The sequence below is a fragment of the Oncorhynchus keta genome, chromosome 29 (assembly GCF_023373465.1).
Source record: "Oncorhynchus keta strain PuntledgeMale-10-30-2019 chromosome 29, Oket_V2, whole genome shotgun sequence".
NCBI classification, from domain to species: domain Eukaryota; kingdom Metazoa; phylum Chordata; class Actinopteri; order Salmoniformes; family Salmonidae; genus Oncorhynchus; species Oncorhynchus keta.
The window spans coordinates 2,252,372-2,275,008 of record NC_068449.1 but is presented as its reverse complement, the minus strand read 5'-3'; the positions used below and the strand labels follow the sequence as shown (position 1 = coordinate 2,275,008).

The 22,637-nt window shown below is 47.9% G+C and overlaps 1 protein-coding gene and 2 long non-coding RNA genes across 7 annotated transcripts in view; all 3 read left to right on the top strand.

The window, feature by feature from the left end:
• Positions 1–22,637, top strand: part of map4k5 (mitogen-activated protein kinase kinase kinase kinase 5) — a 123,264-nt gene that overhangs the window by 95,675 nt on the left and 4,952 nt on the right. The window contains exons 29-34 of the mRNA XM_052485369.1: positions 1,770–1,828; positions 2,813–2,916; positions 4,509–4,686; positions 8,400–8,468; positions 9,309–9,401; positions 11,889–11,959. Coding sequence (XP_052341329.1) covers positions 1,770–1,828; positions 2,813–2,916; positions 4,509–4,686; positions 8,400–8,468; positions 9,309–9,401; positions 11,889–11,959 — 574 coding nt within the window. The remainder of the gene's footprint in view (positions 1–1,769; positions 1,829–2,812; positions 2,917–4,508; positions 4,687–8,399; positions 8,469–9,308; positions 9,402–11,888; positions 11,960–22,637) is intronic.
• On the top strand, positions 12,239–14,632 carry LOC127913496 (uncharacterized). Of its 4 annotated transcripts, XR_008085735.1 has the most exons (5): positions 12,239–12,350; positions 12,651–12,724; positions 12,809–12,993; positions 13,534–13,580; positions 14,478–14,632. It is a non-coding gene; the product is annotated as an uncharacterized LOC127913496 (long non-coding RNA). The 4 variants fall into 4 exon arrangements; XR_008085734.1 differs by lacking the exon at positions 12,239–12,350 and having other exon boundaries at positions 12,635–12,993; XR_008085736.1 differs by lacking the exon at positions 12,239–12,350 and having other exon boundaries at positions 12,635–12,993; positions 14,367–14,632.
• On the top strand, positions 14,791–15,995 carry LOC127913495 (uncharacterized). Of its 2 annotated transcripts, XR_008085733.1 has the most exons (4): positions 14,791–15,273; positions 15,461–15,540; positions 15,583–15,628; positions 15,667–15,781. It is a non-coding gene; the product is annotated as an uncharacterized LOC127913495 (long non-coding RNA). The 2 variants fall into 2 exon arrangements; XR_008085731.1 differs by lacking the exon at positions 15,667–15,781 and adding an exon at positions 15,819–15,995 and having other exon boundaries at positions 15,461–15,624.

Below are 22,637 nucleotides of genomic sequence, written 5' to 3'. Positions count from 1 at the left end.
AGAGAGAGGGACCTATTCTATTTGATCCCCGGTGAGAGAGAGAGACCTATTCTATTTGATCCCCGGTGAGAGAGAGGGACCTATTATATTGGATCCCCGGTGAGAGAGAGAGACCTATTCTATTGGATCCCGGGTGAGAGAGAGGGAGCTATTCTATTGGATCCCCGGTGAGAGAGAGGGACCTATTCTGTTCTATTGGATCCCCAGTGAGAGAGGGACCTATTCTATTGGATCCCCGGTGAGAGAGAGGGACCTATTCTATTGGATCCCCGGTGAGAGAGACCTATTCTATTGGTTCCCCGGTGAGAGAGACCTATTCTATTGGTTCCCCAGTGAGAGAGACCTATTCTATTGGATCCCCGGTGAGAGAGAGAGGGACCTATTCTATTGGATCCCCGGTGAGAGAAAGGGACCTATTCTATTGGATCCCCGGTGAGAGAGATCCAAAGGACCTATTCATTTGCATCCCTACGGTGAGAGGTGGGGACCTAACCTATTTGATCCCTACCAACTGAGAGAACCACGGAGAGAGAGGGACCTATTCTATTTGATCCCCGGTGAGAGAGAGGGACCTATTATATTGGATCCCCGGTGAGAGAGAGAGACCTATTCTATTGGATCCCGGGTGAGAGAGAGGGAGCTATTCTATTGGATCCCCGGTGAGAGAGAGGGACCTATTCTATTGGATCCCCAGAGAGAGAGAGAGAGACCTATTCTGTTCTATTGGATCCCCAGAGAGAGAGAGACCTATTCTGTTCTATTGGATCCCCAGAGAGAGAGAGAGAGACCTATTCTGTTCTATTGGATCCCCAGTGAGAGAGAGAGACCTATTCTGTTCTATTGGATCCCCAGAGAGAGAGAGAGAGAGAGACCTATTCTGTTCTATTGGATCCCCAGTGAGAGAGAGAGACCTATTCTGTTCTATTGGATCCCCAGAGAGAGAGAGAGACCTATTCTATTGGATCCCCAGAGAGAGAGAGGGACCTATTCTATTGGATCCCCAGAGAGAGAGAGGGACCTATTCTATTGGATCCCCAGAGAGAGAGAGAGGGACCTATTCTATTGGATCCCCAGTGAGAGAGAGAGGGACCTATTCTATTGGATCCCCAGAGAGAGAGAGGGACCTATTCTATTGGATCCCCAGTGAGAGAGAGAGGGACCTATTCTATTGGATCCCCAGAGAGAGAGAGGGACCTATTCTATTGGATCCCCAGAGAGAGAGAGAGAGAGAGAGGGACCTATTCTATTGGATCCCCAGTGAGAGAGAGAGGGACCTATTCTATTGGATCCCCGGTGAGAGAAAGGGACCTATTCTATTGGATCCCCAGTGAGAGAGAGGGACCTAATTCTATTGGATCCCCAGAGAGAGAGAGAGAGACCTATTCTATTGGATCCCCAGAGAGAGAGAGAGACCTATTCTATTGGATCCCCAGAGAGAGAGAGAGACCTATTCTATTGGATCCCCAGAGAGAGAGACCTATTCTATTGGATCCCCAGAGAGAGAGAGAGACCTATTCTATTGGATCCCCAGAGAGAGAGAGAGAGAGAGAGAGAGAGACCTATTCTATTGGATCCCCAGAGAGAGAGAGAGAGAGGGACCTATTCTCTTCGCCTTACAGATCACCACTAAAATGATAGAAGTAATAATACGGTCATGAGCCTACAGTCAAATTGCTGTGGTCTGGGGGGGATGTTCCCGCTCTAGTCGTTCTATTTCTACAGTCACCCACTCTCCAATCACCATATGACTGGCTGTTTTCTCTCTGCAGGAGGTTTGCCTTGACCACCAAGATCCCGGACACAAAGGGCTGTCACAAGTGCTGCATTGGTACGTTTACTATACGAGAGCAGCTGTACCCCCTCAACCACTGTCTAGTTCCTAGAGCAGCTGTACCCCCTCAGCCACTGTCTAGTTCCTAGAGCAGCTGTACCCCTCAGCCACTGTCTAGTTCATAGAGCAGCTGTACCCCTCAACCACTGTCTAGTTCCTAGAGCAGCTATACCCCCTCAGCCACTGTCCAGTTCCTAGAGCAGCTGTACCCCTCAACCACTGTCTAGTTCCTAGAGCAGCTATACCCCCTCAGCCACTGTCCAGTTCCTAGAGCAGCTGTACCCCCTCAACCACTGTCTAGTTCCTAGAGCAGCTGTACCCCTCAACCACTGTCTAGTTCCTAGAGCAGCTGTACCCCTCCCTCAACCACTGTCTAGTTCCTAGAGCAGCTGTACCCCTCAACCACTGTCTAGTTCCTAGAGCAGCTGTACCCCCTCAACCACTGTCTAGTTCCTAGATTAGCTGTACCCCTCAACCACTGTCTAGTTCCTAGAGCAGCTATACCCCCTCAGCCACTGTCTAGTTCCTAGAGCAGCTGTACCCCCTCAACCACTGTCTAGTTCCTAGAGCAGCTGTACCCCTCAACCACTGTCTAGTTCCTAGAGCAGCTGTACCCCCTCAACCACTGTCTAGTTCCTAGAGCAGCTGTACCCCCTCAACCACTGTCTAGTTCCTAGAGCAGCTGTACCCCTCAACCGTTCACCCTCTGAATGGCACGCATTCACAATCCATGTCTCAAGGCTTAAAAATCCTTCCCCTTTCATCTATACTGATAGAAGTGGATTTAACAGGTGACCTCCAATAAGGGATCATAGATCATTCACCCAGGTCGGTCGGTCTGTCATGGAAAGAGCAGGTGTTCCTAATGTTTTGTCTACTCCGTGTATGTGCCACTTTGCAGACGCTGTGATTTAAAGTAACTTACAGTGTAGTGAGTGCATACATTATTTACAGTAATCACATCTCTCTCTCCTCTCACAGTGAGGAACCCCTACACTGGCCATAAGTATCTGTGTGGAGCGCTGCAGTCTGGGATAGTCCTGCTACAGTGGTACGAGCCCATGCAGAGGTTCATGCTCATAAAGGTCAGTCCCTCATCTAGTCTGTAGTCGAATGGCCCCACCTGTAGTCGAATGGCCCCACCTGTAGTCGAATGGCCCCACCTGTAGTCGAATGGCCCCACCTGTAGTCGAATGGCCCCACCTGGGACTCGAATGGCCCCACCTGGGTCGAATGGCCCCACCTGTAGTCGAATGGCCCCACCTGGGGAATGGCCCCACCTGTAGTCGAATGGCCCCACCTGAGTCGAATGGCCCCACCTGTAGTCGAATGGCCCCACCTGTAGCGAATGGCCCCACCTGGGACTTCGAATGGCCCCACCTGGGGCCCCACCTGGGAATGGCCCCACCTGTAGTGGGACCGTGACTTGAGCGCGGGGGGACCGTGACTTGAGCGCGGGGGGGACCGGGACTTGAGCGCGGGGGGGACCGGGACTTGAGCGCGGGGGGGACCGGGACTTGAGCGCGGGGGGGACCGGGACTTGAACGGCGGGGACCGGGACTTGAGCGCGGGGACCGGGACTTGAGCGGCGGGGACCGGGACTTGAGCGCGGGGACCTTGACTTGAGCCGCGGGGACCGGGACTTGAGCGCGCGGGGACCGGGACTTGAGCGGCGGGGACCGGGACTTGAGCGGGGGGGACCGGGACTTGAGCGGGGGGGACCGGGACTTGAGCGCGGTGGGGACCGGGACTTGAGCGCGGGGGGACCGGGACTTGAGCGCGGGGGGACCGGGACTTGAGCGCGGGGGGACCGGGACTTGAGCGCGGGGGGACCGGGACTTGAGCGGGTGGGGACCGGGACTTGAGCGCGGGGACCGGGACTTGAGCGACGGGACCGGGACTTGAGCGCGGGGACCGGGACTTGAGCGGCGGGGACCTTGACTTGAGCGGCGGGGAGCGGGGACTTGACTTGAGCGCGGGACCGGGACTTGAGCGGCGGGGACCGGGACTTGAGCGTGGGGACCTGGACTTGAGCGCGGGGGACCAGGACTTGAGCACGGGGACTGGGTCTTGAGCACGGGGGAACAGGACTTGAGCCATAGCGACTCTTGAATCAAAGTTGTCTCTTTCTCAGATGTTTTCAAATAGTTTAAAAAATAATAATAATTTTGCCATGCTTGAGGGTCTGTATTCAAATAGTTGTCGTCACCTCCAACGGAACTATTTGTACCCCCTGGAAACAGTAACTTTCCACAAAGCAGAGTTACAACTAGTAATCCCAGGTCTACAGTAGGTTGTATTCTGTGAACAACAGCATTGGTTTCAAAACAAATCAAGCAGTCATAATTCATATTATAGAAGGACTCTTTAAAACCAAACACACAAGCTATGTTCCATTCAGCTAACGTCCATGCTCAGGAGCAGGCTAATGGAGAAGGAGAATGGGAGTTCTATGCCTAGAAAATTGCTATAGCATCCATATTATTTCATTTACAAAATGACTGAAATACTGTGGTATTAGAATCCACTTTACCTCCTCAGCATTACTTCCAGAGACCCTCATCCTCCTCTTTCTCTTTCGTTCTCTCTCTCTCTCTCTCTCTCTCTCTGTCTCTCTCTCTGTCTCTCTCTCTCTGTCTCTCTCTCTCTGTCTCTCTCTGTCTCTTTTGTCCCTCAGCACTTTGACTTCCCCCTACCCAGCCCTCTGAAGGTGTTTGAGATGTTGGTGGTTCCAGAGCAGGAATACCCCATGGTGTGTATAGCTGTCAGCCAGGCCACGGAGCCAGGCCAGGTGGTTCGCTTTGAGACCATCAACCTCAACTCCTGCTCTTCCTGGTTCACTGAGATGGGATCAAGTAAGGAACTAACACACACTACACAGAGACTATTGTCCTCAACTCTGGCTCCTCCTGAGTGGTACGCTACGAAGCTAGCTAGATCTACACAGAGACTATCGTACTCAACTCTGGCTCCTCCTGAGCGGTATGCTACGAAGCTAGCTAGATCTACACAGAGACTATCGTCCTCAACTCTGGCTCCTCCTGAGCGGTATGCTACAAAGCTAGCTAGATCTACACAGAGACTATCGTCCTCAACTCTGGCTCCTCCTGAGCGGTATGCTACAAAGCTAGCTAGATCTACTCAGACAGAGACTATCGTACTCAACTCTGGCTCCCCTGAGCGGTATGCTACGAAGCTAGCTAGATCTAGCTAGAGACTCGTCCTCTACACAGAGACTCGTCCTCAACTCTGGCTCCTCCTGAGCGGTATGCTACAAAGCTAGCTAGATCTACTCAGACAGAGACTATCGTACTCAACTCTGGCTCCTCCTGAGCGGTATAAATATATGCCATTTAGCAGACGCTTTTATCCAAAGCGACTTACAGTCATGTGTGCATACATTCTACGTATGGGTGGTCCCGGGAATCGAACCCACTACCCTGGCGTTACAAGCGCCATGCTCTACCAACTGAGCTACAGAAGGACTACGAAGCTAGCTAGATCTACACAGAGACTCGTCCTCAACTCTGGCTCCTCCTGAGCGGTACGCTACAAAGCTAGCTAGATCTACACAGAGACTATCGTCCTCAACTCTGTCTGGCTCCTCCTGAGCAGTACGCTACGAAGCTAGCTAGATCTACTCAGTCTTTTTTTAAAGCTAGCCAGCTTCAGTTAGCTTCACATCCGTACTATGACAGTGGGTATTGCTTGTCCGCCTGCCGCTAACTCTAGCGGCTTCGTAACTGCATGTGCGTATCGCACGTGTCTAATTCGAACGCCGAACTCTTCATTGAGACAATTCTGAAACCACCAATCCATGGTAGAGTCGGTGCTACGTTTTGAAGTTTTCTTTCATGTTGATTTCAGCTGATTTCAGTGAATTCAGCTGGCATGTGAATTCAGCTGGCATGTGGATTCAGCTGGCATGTCAATTCAGCTGGCATGTCAATTCAGCTGGCATGTCAATTCAGCTGGCTGTGGTGTGAAATGTGCTTTTCGAGGTGGTGTCGTTATTTCATTACTTATCGTTAATGTCCTCTTTTCACACAGTACCTTTTTCCACTCCTATTGATAAAATAATATCAACGTTTTACTGTACTGTGTGAACAACTTTCAAATGCATCCGGCCGTTACTAAGTGTTTAACGTGATAGGTTTTATAATATTTGTTTTTTTACACAAACATACTCCTCAAGCCTGATTGGTAGTGTACCCCTCAAGCCTGATTGGTAGTGTACCCCTCAAGCCTGATTGGTAGTGTACCCCTCAAGCCTGATTGGTAGTGTACCCCTCAAGCCTGATTGGTAGTGTACAAGCCTGATTGGTAGTGTACCCCTCAAGCCTGATTGGTAGTGTACCCCTCAAGCCTGATTGGTAGTGTACCCCTCAAGCCTGATTGGTAGTGTACCCCTCAAGCCTGATTGGTAGTGTACCCCTCAAGCCTGATTGGCCTGAGTGTACCCCTCAAGCCTGATTGCCCTGATTGGTAGTGTACTCCTCAAGCCTGATTGGTAGTGTACCCCTCAAGCCTGATTGGTAGTGTACCCCTCAAGCCTGATTGGTAGTGTACCCCTCAAGCCTAATTGGTAGTGTACCCCTCAAGCCTGATTGGTAGTGTACTCCTCAAGCCTGATTGGTAGTGTACTCCTCAAGCCTGATTGGTGGTAGGCTACTCAAGCTCACAGAATAGGTCCGGCGAATGCTGAAGCGTGCAACGTGTAAAAATCATCACCTCTTCAGTTGCAACACTCACTATCGAGTTCCTAACTGCCTCTGGAAGCAACTTCAGCACAAGAACTGTTCGTCGGGAGCTTCATGAATTGGGTTTCCATGGCCGAGCAGCCGCGCACAAGCCTAAGATCACCATGCACAATGCCAAGCGTCGTCTGGAGTGGTGTAAAGCTCGCCGCCTTTGGACTCTGGAGCAGTGGAAACAACTCGTCATCTGGAGTGATGAATCCCGCTTCACCATCTGGCAGTCCAACGAACTAATCTGGGTTTGGGGAATGCCAGAGAACGCTACCTGCCCCAATGCATAGTGCCAACTGTAAAGTTTGGTGGAGGAGGAATAATGGTCTGGGGCTGTTTTTCATAGTTCGGGCTAGGCCCCTTAGTTCCAGTGAAGGGAAATCTTAACGCTACGGCGTACAATGACATTCTAGATGATTCTGTGCTCGAATCACTAATGCTCTCTTGTGGCTGAATGGAAGTAAGTCCCCGCAGCAATGTTCCAACATCTAGTGGAAAACCTTCCTAGAAGAGTGGAGGCTGTTAAAGCAGCAAACGAGTACCAACTCCATATTAATGCCCATGATTTTAGAATGAGATGTTCGACGAGCTGGTGTCTACATACTTTTGGTCATGTAGTGTACCATCAACCTCAAGTTCTTCTCCTCCTGGTTCACTGAGATGGGATCAATAGGCACCAAACACACACTACCACCTCCTGAGTGGTACGCTACGAAGCTAGCTAGATCTACACAGAGACTATCGTCCTCAACTCTGGCTCCTCCTGAGTGGTATGCTACGAAGCTAGCTAGATCTACACAGAGACTATCGTCCTCAACTCTGGCTCCTCCTGAGTGGTATGCTACGAAGCTAGCTAGATCTACACAGAGACTATCGTCCTCAACTCTGGCTCCTCCTGAGTGGTATGCTACGAAGCTAGCTAGATCTACACAGAGACTATCGTCCTCAACTCTGGCTCCTCTTGAGTGGAATGCTAAGAAGCTAGCTAGATCTACACAGAGACTATCGTCCTCAACTCTGGCTCCTCCTGAGTGGTATGCTACGAAGCTAGCTAGATCTACACAGAGACTATCGTCCTCAACTCTGGCTCCTCCTGAGTGGTATGCTACGAAGCTAGCTAGATCTACACAGAGACTATCGTCCTCAACTCTGGCTCCTCCTGAGTGGTATGCTACGAAGCTAGCTAGATCTACACAGAGACTATCGTCCTCAACTCTGGCTCCTCCTGAGTGGTATGCTACGAAGCTAGCTAGATCTACACAGAGACTATCGTCCTCAACTCTGGCTCCTCCTGAGTGGTATGCTACGAAGCTAGCTAGATCATGACTGTAAGTCGCTTTGGATAAAAGCGTCTGCTAAATGGCATATATTATTATTATTATTATCTACACAGAGACTATCGTCCTCAACTCTGGCTCCTCCTGAGTGGTATGCTACGAAGCTAGCTAGATCTACACAGAGACTATCGTCCTCAACTCTGTCTCCTCCTGAGTGGTATGCTACGAAGCTAGCTAGATCTACACAGAGACGATCGTCCTCAACTCTGGCTCCTCCTGATTCACTGACTTTAGTCAATTGTTGTACTGTCAATAGACACGAAACGGAAGAAAACGGAAACTTGGAGGGACGATCTCGACAACCTGAAAATGCTTTAATTTTCTGTCGCTTTCAAGCGTGTCGTTTTTAAAACCGTGAACACAACCGTGGATTCATACTGTATGTTCACATTGAAACACCTCCTCCTATGTTGATGTATTTCTGGACTCCAGTTGGGGGATGTCTTTATGCTAACCATTATTTTCTGTGTGTCTTCCCCTTAGCTGGCCAAGCAGTGGATGCCATCCATGTGACCCAGCTGGAGAGGGACACCGTGCTCGTGTGCCTGGACAGTAAGTAATGACCTCTGACCCCCACAGAGGGTCAGATTTCCTGCACTTTGTTTGCATCCCAAATGGCACCCTTTTCCCTATGTAGTGCACTACTTTTGACCAGGGCCCATAGGGCTGGTAGTGCACTACTTTTGACCAAGGCCCATAGGAAAGTGCACTACATAGGGAAAAGTGAGCCATTTGGGACTCCCTTTCAGTCTAACTCGTGCAAATTAAGACCAGATTTGACGTTTCACTATAACGAAATCTAAAACATCTGGTTTTCCATTAAACATTCTTATTTTCTCATGAAAGTTCCTCTAAAACAATCAAGACGGTCAACAACATTTTGCCTCTACCAGAGCTTTAATCTCAGAGCGACACCCTCTCCTCTAGTTTGTCTCCTCTACCAGAGCTTTAATCTCAGACAGCGACACCTTCTCTAGTTTTAGTCTCCTCTACCAGAGCTTTAATCTCAGACAGCGACACCCTCTCCTCTAGATTTAGTCTCCTCTACCAGAGCTTTAATCTCAGACAGCGACACCTTCTCTAGTTTTAGTCTCCTCTACCAGAGCTTTAATCTCAGACAGCGACACCCTCTCCTCTAGATTTAGTCTCCTCTACCAGAGCTTTAATCTCAGACAGCGACACCCTCTCCTCTAGTTTTAGTCTTTTACAGCTCGTTCTAAGATCATCGAGCATTATTAGGACAGTTCTCTTTTACTCATTTCAGGAACCGAGAAAGATCGTAGCAGCTGAGAGCGGACACTGTGATTATCCTCGTAAATGAGGAACTGTTGTTATTTTTTAAATCCGGCCACTATTCAAAAAGCTCTATCCTATTTTTATTTTTTATTCTAGAAAATCTAAAGATCGTGAACCTCATGGGAAGATTAAAGTCTAACAAGAAGCTAGCCTCGGAGCTCAGCTTTGACTTCGCCATTGGATCCGTTGGTAAGATGAACTCTTTAATATGATTCACCTACTAGTGTAACACCTACCTCGTAACGCCAGTACGGGGGAGGGGCTTGTAACGCCAGTGGGTTACCACTGTTTCTGAGGGGGAGGGGCTTGTAGTAACGTCAGTGGGTTACCACTGTTTCTGAGGGGGAGGGGCTTGTAACGCCAGTGGGTTACGGCTGTTTCTGAGGGGGAGGGGCTTGTAACGCCAGTGGGTTACCGCTGTTTCTGAGGGGAGGAGCTTGTAACGCCAGTGGGTTACAGCTGTTTCTGAGGGGGAGGGGCTTGTAACGTCAGTGGGTTACCACTGTTTCTGAGGGGGAGGGGCTTGTAGTAACGTCAGTGGGTTACCACTGTTTCTGAGGGGGAGGAGCTTGTAATGCCAGTGGGTTACAGCTGTTTCTGAGGGGGAGGGGCTTGTAACGCCAGTGGGTTACGGCTGTTTCTGAGGGGGAGGGGCTTGTAACGCCAGTGGGTTACCGCTGTTTCTGAGGGGGAGGGGCTTGTAACGTCAGTGGGTTACCGCTGTTTCTGAGGGGGAGGGGCTTGTAACGCCAGTGGGTTACCGCTGTTTCTGAGGGGGAGGAGCTTGTAACGCCAGTGGGTTACAGCTGTTTCTGAGGGGAGGGGCTTGTAACGTCAGTGGGTTACGGCTGTTTCTGAGGGGGAGGGGCTTGTAACGTCAGTGGGTTACAGCTGTTTCTGAGGGGGAGGGGCTTGTAACGCCAGTGGGTTACAGCTGTTTCTGAGGGGGAGGAGCTTGTAACGCCAGTGGGTTACAGCTGTTTCTGAGGGGGAGGGGCTTGTAACGCCAGTGGGTTACGGCTGTTTCTGAGGGGGAGGGGCTTGTAACGTCAGTGGGTTACCACTGTTTCTGAGGGGGAGGGGCTTGTAACGCCAGTGGGTTACAGCTGTTTCTGAGGGGGAGGGGCTTGTAACGTCAGTGGGTTACCACTGTTTCTGAGGGGGAGGGGCTTGTAACGTCAGTGGGTTACCGCTGTTTCTGAGGGGGAGGGGCTTGTAACGTCAGTGGGTTACCACTGTTTCTGAGGGGGAGGGGCTTGTAACGCCAGTAGGGGGAGGGGCTTGTAACGTGTCAGTGTTCTCATAGGGTTATGGTTTCCCCTGTATTCACATCCCACTACCCTTCAATACTGTGCATCCTTTAATGTCAACGTCCACCAATGTGTATATTAATATGTATGATGATTGCTGCTCCCTGTACTATACATTCCTCTCCCTTCTCCTACACTGACTGTGTTCTACTTTTTGTATAATAAACCCTGTAATAATAACACATTTTTATTTTTATTTTTTTATTTCACCTTTATTTAACCAGGTAGGCTAGTTGAGAACACCTTTATTTAACCAGGTAGGCTAGTTGAGAACACCTTTATTTAACCAGGTAGGCCAGTTGAGAACACCTTTATTTAACCAGGTAGGCTAGTTGAGAACACCTTTATTTAACCAGGTAGGCCAGTTGAGAACACCTTTATTTAACCAGGTAGGCTAGTTGAGAACACCTTTATTTAACCAGGTAGGCTAGTTGAGAACACCTTTATTTAACCAGGTAGGCTAGTTGAGAACACCTTTATTTAACCAGGTAGGCCAGTTGAGAACACCTTTATTTAACCAGGTAGGCTAGTTGAGAACACCTTTATTTAACCAGGTAGGCTGGTTGAGAACACCTTTATTTAACCAGGTAGGCTAGTTGAGAACACCTTTATTTAACCAGGTAGACTAGTTGAGAACACCTTTATTTAACCAGGTAGGCTAGTTGAGAACACCTTTATTTAACCAGGTAGGCCAGTTGAGAACACCTTTATTTAACCAGGTAGGCCAGTTGAGAACACCTTTATTTAACCAGGTAGGCTAGTTGAGAACACCTTTATTTAACCAGGTAGGCCAGTTGAGAACACCTTTATTTAACCAGGTAGGCTAGTTGAGAACACCTTTATTTAACCAGGTAGGCCAGTTGAGAACACCTTTATTTAACCAGGTAGGCTAATTGAGAACACCTTTATTTAACCAGGTCGGCCAGTTGAGAACACCTTTATTTAACCAGGTAGGCTAGTTGAGAACACCTTTATTTAACCAGGTAGGCTAGTTGAGAACACCTTTATTTAACCAGGTAGGCTAGTTGAGAACAGCTTTATTTAACCAGGTAGGCCAGTTGAGAACACCTTTATTTAACCAGGTAGGCCAGTTGAGAACACCTTTATTTAACCAGGTAGGCCAGTTGAGAACACCTTTATTTAACCAGGTAGGCCAGTTGAGAACACCTTTATTTAACCAGGTAGGCCAGTTGAGAACACCTTTATTTAACCAGGTAGGCTAGTTGAGAACAAGTTCTCATTTGCAACTGGGACCTGGCCAAGATAAAGCACAGCAGTGTGAACAGACAACAACACAGAGTAAACGAACAATTAACAAGTCAATAACACAGTGTGATTACTGACGTCTCCTCTCCTCCTGCTCCAGTGTGCCTTCAGGACAGTGTCCTGGCCTTCTGGAAGCACGGCATGCAGGGAAAGAGCTTCAAGTCCAACGAGGTAGGTGTTACCGTTAGTGGAGGGGGGAAAACCATTCAGTCACGTCATCTGTAACCGTACTGTCACACTCTAGACATTATACACATTGTCAATCAAACTGAGTCTAAATATCATCGTGGCTTGGTGGCTATAACAAAACCTGACTACAATTACAGTCAGGTCTATACTGGAGGGGGATTGGAAAGGCACCAGTCAGGTCTATACTGGAGGGGGATTGGAAAGGCACCAGTCAGGTCTATACAGGAGGGGGATTAGAAAGGCACCAGTCAGGTCTATACTGGAGGGGGATTAGAAAGGCACCAGTCAGGTCTATACAGGTCTATACTGGAGGGGGATTGGAAAGGCACCAGTCAGGTCTATACTGGAGGGGGATTGGAAAGGCACCAGTCAGGTCTATACTGGAGGGGGATTGGGCACCAGGGGGAGGGGGATTGGAAAGGCACCAGTCAGGTCTATACAGGAGGGGATTGGAAAGGCACCAGTCAGGTCTATACTGGATACAGGGGGATTGGAAAGGCACCAGTCAGGTCTATACTGGAGGGGGATTTGGAAAGGCACCAGTCAGGTCTATACAGGAGGGGGATTGGAAAGGCACCAGTCAGGTCTATACTGGAGGGGGATTGGAAAGGCACCAGTCAGGTCTATACAGGTCACCAGTCAGGTGGAGGGGGATTGGAAAGGCACCAGTCAGGTCTATACTGGAGGGGGATTGGAAAGGCACCAGTCAGGTCTATACTGGAGGGGGATTGGAAAGGCACCAGTCAGGTCTATACAGGAGGGGGATTGGAAAGGCACCAGTTAGGTCTATACAGGTCTATACTGGAGGGGGATTGGAAAGGCACCAGTCAGGTCTATACAGGAGGGGGATTGGAAAGGCACCAGTCAGGTCTATACTGGAGGGGGATTGGAAAGGCACCAGTCAGGTCTATACTGGAGGGGGATTGGAAAGGCACCAGTCAGGTCTATACAGGAGGGGGATTGGAAAGGCACCAGTCAGGTCTATACAGGAGGGGGATTGGAAAGGCACCAGTCAGGTCTATACTGGAGGGGGATTGGAAAGGCACCAGTTAGGTCTATACAGGTCTATACTGGAGGGGGATTGGAAAGGCACCAGTCAGGTCAGTTGGAAAGGCAGTCAGGTCTATACAGGAGGGGATTGGAAAGGCACCAGTCAGGTCTATACTGGAAAGGGTCAGGTCTATTGGAAAGGCACCAGTCAGGTCTATACTGGAGGGGGATTGGAAGGCACCAGTCAGGTCTATACAGGAGGGGGATTGGAAAGGCACCAGTCAGGTCTATACAGGAGGGGGATTGGAAAGGCACCAGTCAGGTCTATACTGGAGGGGGATTGGAAAGGCACCAGTCAGGTCTATACAGGTCTATACTGGAGGTCAGGTCTATACAGGAGGATTGGAAAGGCACCAGTCAGGTCTATACTGGAGGGGATTGGAAAGGCACCAGTCAGGTCTATACTGGAGGGGATTGGAAAGGCACCAGTCAGGTCTATACTGGAGGGGGATTGGAAAGGCACCAGTCAGGTCTATACTGGAGGGGATTGGAAAGGCACCAGTCAGGTCTATACAGGAGGGGGATTGGAAAGGCACCAGTCAGGTCTATACAGGTCTATACTGGAGGGGATTGGAAAGGCACCAGTCAGGTCTATACTGGAGGGGGATTGAGGGGGTCTATTGGAAAAAGGCACCAGTCAGGTCTATACAGGAGGGGGATTGGAAAGGCACCAGTCAGGTCTATACTGGAGGAGGGGAAAGGCACCAGTCAGGTCTATACAGGTCTATACTGGAGGGGGATTGGAAAGGCACCAGTCAGGTCTATACAGGTCTCAGGTCTACTGGAGGGGGATTGGAAAGGCACCAGTCAGGTCTATACTGGAGGGGGATTGGAAAGGCACCAGTCAGGTCTATACAGGAGGGGATTGGAAAGGCACCAGTCAGGTCTATACTGGAGGGGGATTGGAAAGGCACCAGTCAGGTCTATACAGGAGGGGGATTGGAAAGGCACCATACAGGAGTTGGAAAGGCACCAGTCAGTCTATACAGGAGGGGGATTGGAAAGGCACCAGTCAGGTCTATACAGGAGGGGGATTGGAAAGGCACCAGTCAGGTCTATACAGGAGGGGGATTGGAAAGGCACCAGTCAGGTCTATACAGGATTGGAAAGGCACCAGTCAGGTCTATACAGGAGGGGGATTGGAAAGGCACCAGTCAGGTCTATACAGGAGGGGGATTGGAAAGGCACCAGTCAGGTCTATACAGGAGGGGGATTGGAAAGGCACCAGTCAGGTCTATACATACTATTGGAAAGGCACCAGTCAGGTCTATACTGGAGGGGATTGGAAAGGCACCAGTCAGGTCTATACAGGAGGGGGCATTGGAAAGGCACCAGTCAGGTCTATACTGGAGGGGGATTGGAAAGGCACCAGTCAGGTCTATACTGGAGGGGGATTGGAAAGGCACCAGTCAGGTCTATACAGGAGGGGGATTGGAAAGGCACCAGTCAGGTCTATACTGGAGGGGGATTGGAAAGGCACCAGTCAGGTCTATACAGGAGGGGGATTGGAAAGGCACCAGTCAGGTCTATACAGGAGGGGGATTGGAAAGGCACCAGTCAGGTCTATACAGGAGGGGGATTGGAAAGGCACCAGTCAGGTCTATACAGGAGGGGGGGGATTGGAAAGGCACCAGTCAGGTCTATACTGGAGGGGATTGGAAAGGCACCAGTTAGGTCTATACAGGAGGGGATTGGAAAGGCACCAGTCAGGTCTATACAGGAGGGGGATTGGAAAGGCACCAGTCAGGTCTATACAGGAGGGGGATTTGGAAAGGCACCAGTCAGGTCTATACAGGAGGGGGATTGGAAAGGCACCAGTCAGGTCTATACAGGAGGGGGATTGGAAAGGCACCAGTCAGGTCTATACAGGAGGGGGATTTGGAAAGGCACCAGTCAGGTCTATACAGGAGGGGATTTGGAAAGGCACCAGTCAGGTCTATACAGGAGGGGGATTGGAAAGGCACCAGTCAGGTCTATACAGGAGGGGGATTGGAAAGGCACCAGTCAGGTCTATACAGGAGGGGGATTTGGAAAGGCACCAGTCAGGTCTATACAGGAGGGGGATTGGAAAGGCACCAGTCAGGTCTGTCTATACAGGAGGGGGATTTGGAAAGGCACCAGTCAGGTCTATACAGGAGGGGGATTGGAAAGGCACCAGTCAGGTCTATACAGGAGGGGGATTTGGAAGGGCACCAGTCAGGTCTGTCTATACAGGAGGGGGATTTGGAAAGGCACCAGTCAGGTCTGTCTATACAGGAGGGGGATTGGAAGGGCACCAGTCAGGTCTATACAGGAGGGGGATTTGGAAAGGCACCAGTCAGGTCTATACAGGAGGGGGATTTGGAAAGGCACCAGTCAGGTCTATACAGGAGGGGGATTGGAAAGGCACCAGTCAGGTCTATACAGGAGGGGGATTGGAAGGGCACCAGTCAGGTCTATACAGGAGGGGGATTTGGAAAGGCACCAGTCAGGTCTGTCTATACAGGAGGGGGATTTGGAAAGGCACCAGTCAGGTCTGTCTATACAGGAGGGGGATTTGGAAGGGCACCAGTCAGGTCTGTCTATACAGGAGGGGGATTTGGAAAGGCACCAGTCAGGTCTGTCTATACAGGAGGGGGATTTGGAAGGGCACCAGTCAGGTCTATACAGGAGGGGGATTTGGAAAGGCACCAGTCAGGTCTATACAGGAGGGGGATTTGGAAAGGCACCAGTCAGGTCTATACAGGAGGGGGATTTGGAAAGGCACCAGTCAGGTCTATACAGGAGGGGGATTTGGAAGGGCACCAGTCAGGTCTATACAGGAGGGGGATTTGGAAAGGCTAGCTAGCTGACAAGCGTTTGTGTTCAGAGTTCCAGAATTGATCAATCCAAAGTGAAATGTCCCAAACTAGCATTGAAAAGGTGAATCCATTCTTCTGTAATGAAACGTCTCTCTTCCTGTTTTCTAAATAACTCTTGTAAAGTCAGTAGGGGGAGGGGCTTGTAAAGTCAGTAGGGGGAGGGGCTTGTAATGTCAGTAGGGGGAGGGGCTTGTAACGTCAGTAGGGGGAGGGGCTTGTAACGTCAGTGGGTTACCTCTGTTTCTGAGGGGAGGGGCTTGTAACGTCAGTGGGTTTCCGCTGTTTCTGAGGGGGAGGGGCTGGTATCCTACACACTCAGCATGAAAGGGGAAAATGTCATGCTCTGATCCGGTGGAAATGTCATAGTGCAGGCCTTCCTGATTGCTTCTAATCACTGCTTCACTTGGACTGAAATATGTTCAGGTACTCATTATGGGTGCTGGTACTGTTTACATTTTAGGTGGAGGAGCAGTAGAACATTTGAGATGCTGGGTTCTCCTGCCCAAGTCAAACACTGCTTCTCGTCCCTTGTCCAAATATCCTACAGTTGTGTCTGCCTTGAGCTCACGGGGACAGGAAATATTTGAATGGGCCCAGAATATTTTCTACAATGTTGCAAGGGACCCAAGTTAATAGTTGACAAAATGTTTCAAGTTGGTTGCAGACAGGCCATACATTTGATACAATGTTTCCAGTTTTCTAGCATGAGCTTTGGCTGGACTAGGTTGATAGTTGATACAATGTTTCCAGTTTTCTAGCATGAGCTTTGGCTGGACTAAGTTGATAGTTGATACAATGTTTCCAGTTTTCTAGCATGAGCTTTGGCTGGACTAAGTTGATAGTTGATACAATGTTTCCAGTTTTCTAGCATGAGCTTTGGCTGGACTAGGTTGATAGTTGATACAATGTTTCCAGTTCCTTCCAGACAGGTCATGTGTAGCCAATGTGATTTATAGATCATTATTTTCAGCAGGAGATTGTCTACCTGCAGGCTGCCATGTTTTTATTTGTTGGCTTTTAATGTAGACTATTTTTACATTGTTGGTAACAGAAGATACTTTTAGATTCATATAATTTGATTTAATATTGATTAACCACATGACATTGATTTTGAGATACGAAGACGTTATAAATTAAATTAAACTTTCATGAAAATGGACAGACGAAAACCATAACTGGCACGCAGATTGGTAGAAATGGTAAGATAAATTGGCATTCCACATGAGAAAGGTTACCGACTCCTCGTGTTGCCTTTTTACCGGAAACTTCAGGAGAGGAATGGCAGACTCTGAAAAATCCAGTAGGAATGACCGGGAGGAAAATTGTTGGGTCAGGTTTTTTTTCTTTTTTATTCTGGTTATCTAGATTTCTGGCGCACTCTTGAGGCATTTTGTCTTACTTCAGCGAACTGTAAGCTTAAAGCATCAGAAAAGCTCAATGTACATAGTCACATTTTATTAAAACACATATCGTGTGTCTATATATGGAAAAATACACGTTTTAAAAAATGACGACCAAAACATTGTTTTTTTGTCAGACAGCCCGAGATCAGATAACTGTGTACGAGGAGGCATGACCACCAGTGACACATGCTAGGTGGGAGTCCTTAGCCGGACAGAGACCCCCTCTGGTTAGGGTTACCCAGGGGTCCTGATGACGAGGAGAACAAGGCCTTTAGGTGACTAGGAAATGTACCCGCTGAAGCGTTCAGCCTACCAGGCATCATATCAATAGACTAATGTCCTGTCCCTCCTTCACTGCCTTCCTTCAAGGAGGCTTTTCAACTGAATCATACAGGAGACGGAGCGGCTGAATAATTGATCAGCCCACCTTCACCCTCTGTTGTGCAGCTGTTTCATTTTCTGATGAACATGAATACTGCATGGTATCTGACATTTTGACAGGCTAACGTGTCGTGCTCCACCCTGGCGCACACACACACTGCACTGTAACGCTGGGCTGAGCCCCCAGCCAACACACAGCCTTATTTCAGCTCAGTCATACACGTGCGTGTGTGTGTGCGTGCGTGTGTGTGTGTGTGAAGCAGTGAAAAGACTACCCTGGGTATCCCCTATCATAAAAACAGAATGCCTCACCTCACAGTGATCTCTGGACTTTTATAGTGTGTGTGGCGTGCATGGTGATCAGGTTAACACGAGATCCTCTCTGTGAAAGGTTGACAACTTCATTACCTGCAGGTGGACACAGAGACACAAACAGCCTAATGTAGCTTAGCCTCAGAGTGTGATCCCAGAGGTTTTATCTCCTGGCCTCGTCTATGTAGGCGGGCAGCGAAACACTGAATCCATCTGAACTCCGATAAGCAGAGTAACCTACGGTTGGCGGGGGGTCTACTGAGGTCATTGGGGGGGTCTACTGGGATCATTCGGGGGGTCTACTGAGGTTATTGGAGGGGTCTACTGAGGTTATTGGGGGGTCTACTGAGGTTATTGGGGGTCTACTGGGGGGGTCATTGGGGGGGTCTACTGGGGTCATTCGGGGGGTCTACTGGGGTCTACTGAGGTCATTCGGGGGGTCTACTGAGGTTATTGGAGGGGTCTACTGAGGTTATTGGGGGTCTACTGAGGTTATTGGGGGTCTACTGAGGTTATTGGGGGGTCTACTGAGGTCATCGGGGGGTCTACTGAGGTCATCGGGGGGTCTACTGAGGTCATCGGGGGGGGTCTAATGAGGTTATTGGGGGTCTACTGGGGTTATGGGGGGTCTACTGGGGTCATGGGGTGGTCTACTGAGGTCTGTCTGTAATCATGGGATGGACTGTAATGGGGAAATATAGGATCGCTCACCATGAAAATTAAGACTTCTTGTAAAGTGTTACCAGTATTGGGGCAAAGCACCAGTTTAATGTTTCCATGTAGCTCCTCATCAATGTCCCTGAGTATGTTTCCATGTAGCTCCTCATTAATGTCCCTGTGTATGTTTCCATGTAGCTCCTCATTAATGTCCCTGTGTATGTTTCCATGTAGCTCCTCATCAATGTCCCTGTGTATGTTTCCATGTAGCTCCTCATCAATGTCCCTGAGTATGTTTCCATGTAGCTCCTCATCAATGTCCCTGTGTATGTTTCCATGTTCATTAATGTCCCTGTGTATGTTTCCATTAATGTCCCTGTGTATGTTTCCATGTAGCTCCTCATTAATGTCCCTGTGTATGTTTCCATGTAACCCCTCATTAATGTCCCTGAGTATGTTTCCATGTAACTCCTCATTAATGTCCCTGAGTATGTTTCCATGTTCATTAATGCCCCTGTGTATGTTTCCATTAATGCCCCTGTGTATGTTTCCATTAATGTCCCTGTGTATGTTTCCATTAATGTCCCTGTGTATGTTTCCATTAATGTCCCTGTGTATGTTTCCATTAATGCCCCTGTGTATGTTTCCATTAATGTCCCTGTGTATGTTTCCATTAATGCCCCTGTGTATGTTTCCATTAATGTCCCTGTGTATGTTTCCATTAATGCCCCTGTGTATGTTTCCATTAATGCCCCTGTGTATGTTTCCATTAATGCCCCTGTGTATGTTTCCATTAATGTCCCTGTGTATGTTTCCATGTTCATTAATGTCCCTGAGTATCTTTCCATTAATGTCCCTGTGTATGTTTCCATTAATGCCCCTGTGTATGTTTCCATGTTCATTAATGTCCCTGTGTATGTTTCCATGTAGCTCCTCATTAATGTCCCTGTGTATGTTTCCATGTTCATTAATGTCCCTGTGTATGTTTCCATTAATGCCCCTGTGTATGTTTCCATTAATGCCCCTGTGTATGTTTCCATTAATGCCCCTGTGTATGTTTCCATTAATGCCCCTGTGTATGTTTCCATTAATGCCCCTGTGTATGTTTCCATTAATGCCCCTGTGTATGTTTCCATTAATGCCCCTGTGTATGTTTCCATTAATGCCCCTGTGTATGTTTCCATTAATGCCCCTGTGTATGTTTCCATTAATGTCCCTGTGTATGTTTCCATTAATGCCCCTGTGTATGTTTCCATTAATGCCCCTGTGTATGTTTCCATTAATGCCCCTGTGTATGTTTCCATTAATGCCCCTGTGTATGTTTCATTAATGCCCCTGTGTATGTTTCCATTAATGCCCCTGTGTATGTTTCCATTAATGCCCCTGTGTATGTTTCCATTAATGTCCCTGTGTATGTTTCCATTAATGTCCCTGTGTATGTTTCCATGTCCATTAATGCCCCTGTGTATGTTTCCATTCATGTCCCTGTGTATGTTTCCATTCATGTCCCTGTGTATGTTTCCATTCATGTCCCTGTGTATGTTTCCATTCATGTCCCTGTGTATGTTTCCATTCATGTCCCTGTGTATGTTTCCATTCATGTCCCTGTGTATGTTTCCATTAATGTCCCTGTGTATGTTTCCATTCATGTCCCTGTGTATGTTTCCATTCATGTCCCTGTGTATGTTTCCATTAATGCCCCTGTGTATGTTTCCATTCATGTCCCTGTGTATGTTTCCATGTTCATTAATGTCCCTGTGTATGTTTCCATTAATGTCCCTGTGTATGTTTCCATTAATGTCCCTGTGTATGTTTCCATTAATGTCCTGTCATTAATGTCCCTGTGTATGTTTCCATGTAGCTCCTCATTAATGTCCCTGTGTATGTTTCCATGTTCATCAATGTCCCTGTGTATGTTTCCATGTTCATCAATGTCCCTGTGTATTTTTCCATGTTCATTAATGTCCCTGTGTATGTTTCCATTAATGTCCCTGTGTATGTTTCCATTAATGTCCCTGTGTATGTTTCCATTAATGCCCCTGTATGTTTCCATTAATGTCCCTGTTTCCATTAAATGTCCCTGTGTATGTTTCCATTTCATTAATGCCCCTGTGTATGTTTCCATTAATGCCCCTGTGTATGTTTCCATTAATGTCCCTGTGTATGTTTCCATTAATGTCCCTGTGTATGTTTCCATTAATGCCCCTGTGTATGTTTCCATTAATGCCCCTGTGTATGTTTCCATTAATGTCCCTGTGTATGTTTCCATTAATGCCCCTGTGTATGTTTCCATTAATGTCCCTGTGTATGTTTCCATTAATGCCCCTGTGTATGTTTCCATTAATGCCCCTGTGTATGTTTCCATTAATGTCCCTGTGTATGTTTCCATTAATGTCCCTGTGTATGTTTCCCTGTTCATTAATGTCCCTGAGTATGTTTCCATTAATGTCCCTGTGTATGTTTCCATTAATGCCCCTGTGTATGTTTCCATGTTCATTAATGTCCCTGTGTATGTTTCCATGTTTCCTCATTAATGTCCCTGTGTATGTTTCCATGTTCATTAATGCCCCTGTGTATGTTTCCATTAATGCCCCTGTGTATGTTTCCATTAATGCCCCTGTGTATGTTTCCATTAATGCCCCTGTGTATGTTTCCCCCTGTGTATGTTTCCATTAATGCCCCTGTGTATGTTTCCATTAATGCCCCTGTGTATGTTTCCATTAATGTCCCTGTGTATGTTTCCATTAATGCCCCTGTGTATGTTTCCATTAATGCCCCTGTGTATGTTTCCATTAATGTCCCTGTGTATGTTTCCATTAATGCCCCTGTGTATGTTTCCATTAATGCCCCTGTGTATGTTTCCATTAATGCCCCTGTGTATGTTTCCATTAATGCCCCTGTGTATGTTTCCATTTTCCATTAATGTCCCTGTGTATGTTTCCATTAATGTCCCTGTGTATGTTTCCATTAATGTCCCTGTGTATGTTTCCATGTCCATTAATGCCCCTGTGTATGTTTCCATTCATGTCCCTGTGTATGTTTCCATTCATGTCCCTGTGTATGTTTCCATTCATGTCCCTGTGTATGTTTCCATTCATGTCCCTGTGTATGTTTCATTATGTCCCTGTGTATGTTTCCATTCATGTCCCTGTGTATGTTTCCATTCATGTCCCTGTGTATGTTTCCATTCATGTCCCTGTGTATGTTTCCATTAATGTCCCTGTGTATGTTTCCATTAATGTCCCTGTGTATGTTTCCATTCATGTCCCTGTGTATGTTTCCATTAATGCCCCTGTGTATGTTTCCATTAATGTCCCTGTGTATGTTTCCATGTATGTCCCTGTGTATGTTTCCATTAATGTCCCTGTGTATGTTTCCATTAATGTCCCTGTGTATGTTTCCATTAATGTCCCTGTGTATGTTTCCATTCATGTCCCTGTGTATGTTTCCATTTCAATGTCCCTGTGTATGTTTCCATGTAGCATTAATGTCCCTGTGTATGTTTCCATTAATGTCCCTGTGTATGTTTCCATTAATGTCCCTGTGTATGTTTCCATTAATGCCCTGTGTATGTTTCCATTAATGCCCCTGTGTATGTTTCCATTAATGCCCTGTGTATGTTTCCATTAATGTCCCTGTGTATGTTTCCATTAATGTCCCTGTGTATGTTTCCATTAATGCCCCTGTGTATGTTTCCATTAATGTCCCTGTGTATGTTTCCATTAATGTCCCTGTGTATGTTTCCATTAATGTCCCTGTGTATGTTTCCATTAATGCCCCTGTGTATGTTTCCATTAATGCCCCCATTAATGTTTGTATGTTTCCATTAATGTCCCTGTGTATGTTTCCATTAATGTCCCTGTGTATGTTTCCATTAATGCCCCTGTGTATGTTTCCATTAATGCCCCTGTGTATGTTTCCATTAATGCCCCTGTGTATGTTTCCATTAATGCCCCTGTGTATGTTTCCATTAATGCCCCTGTGTATGTTTCCATTAATGTCCCTGTGTATGTTTCC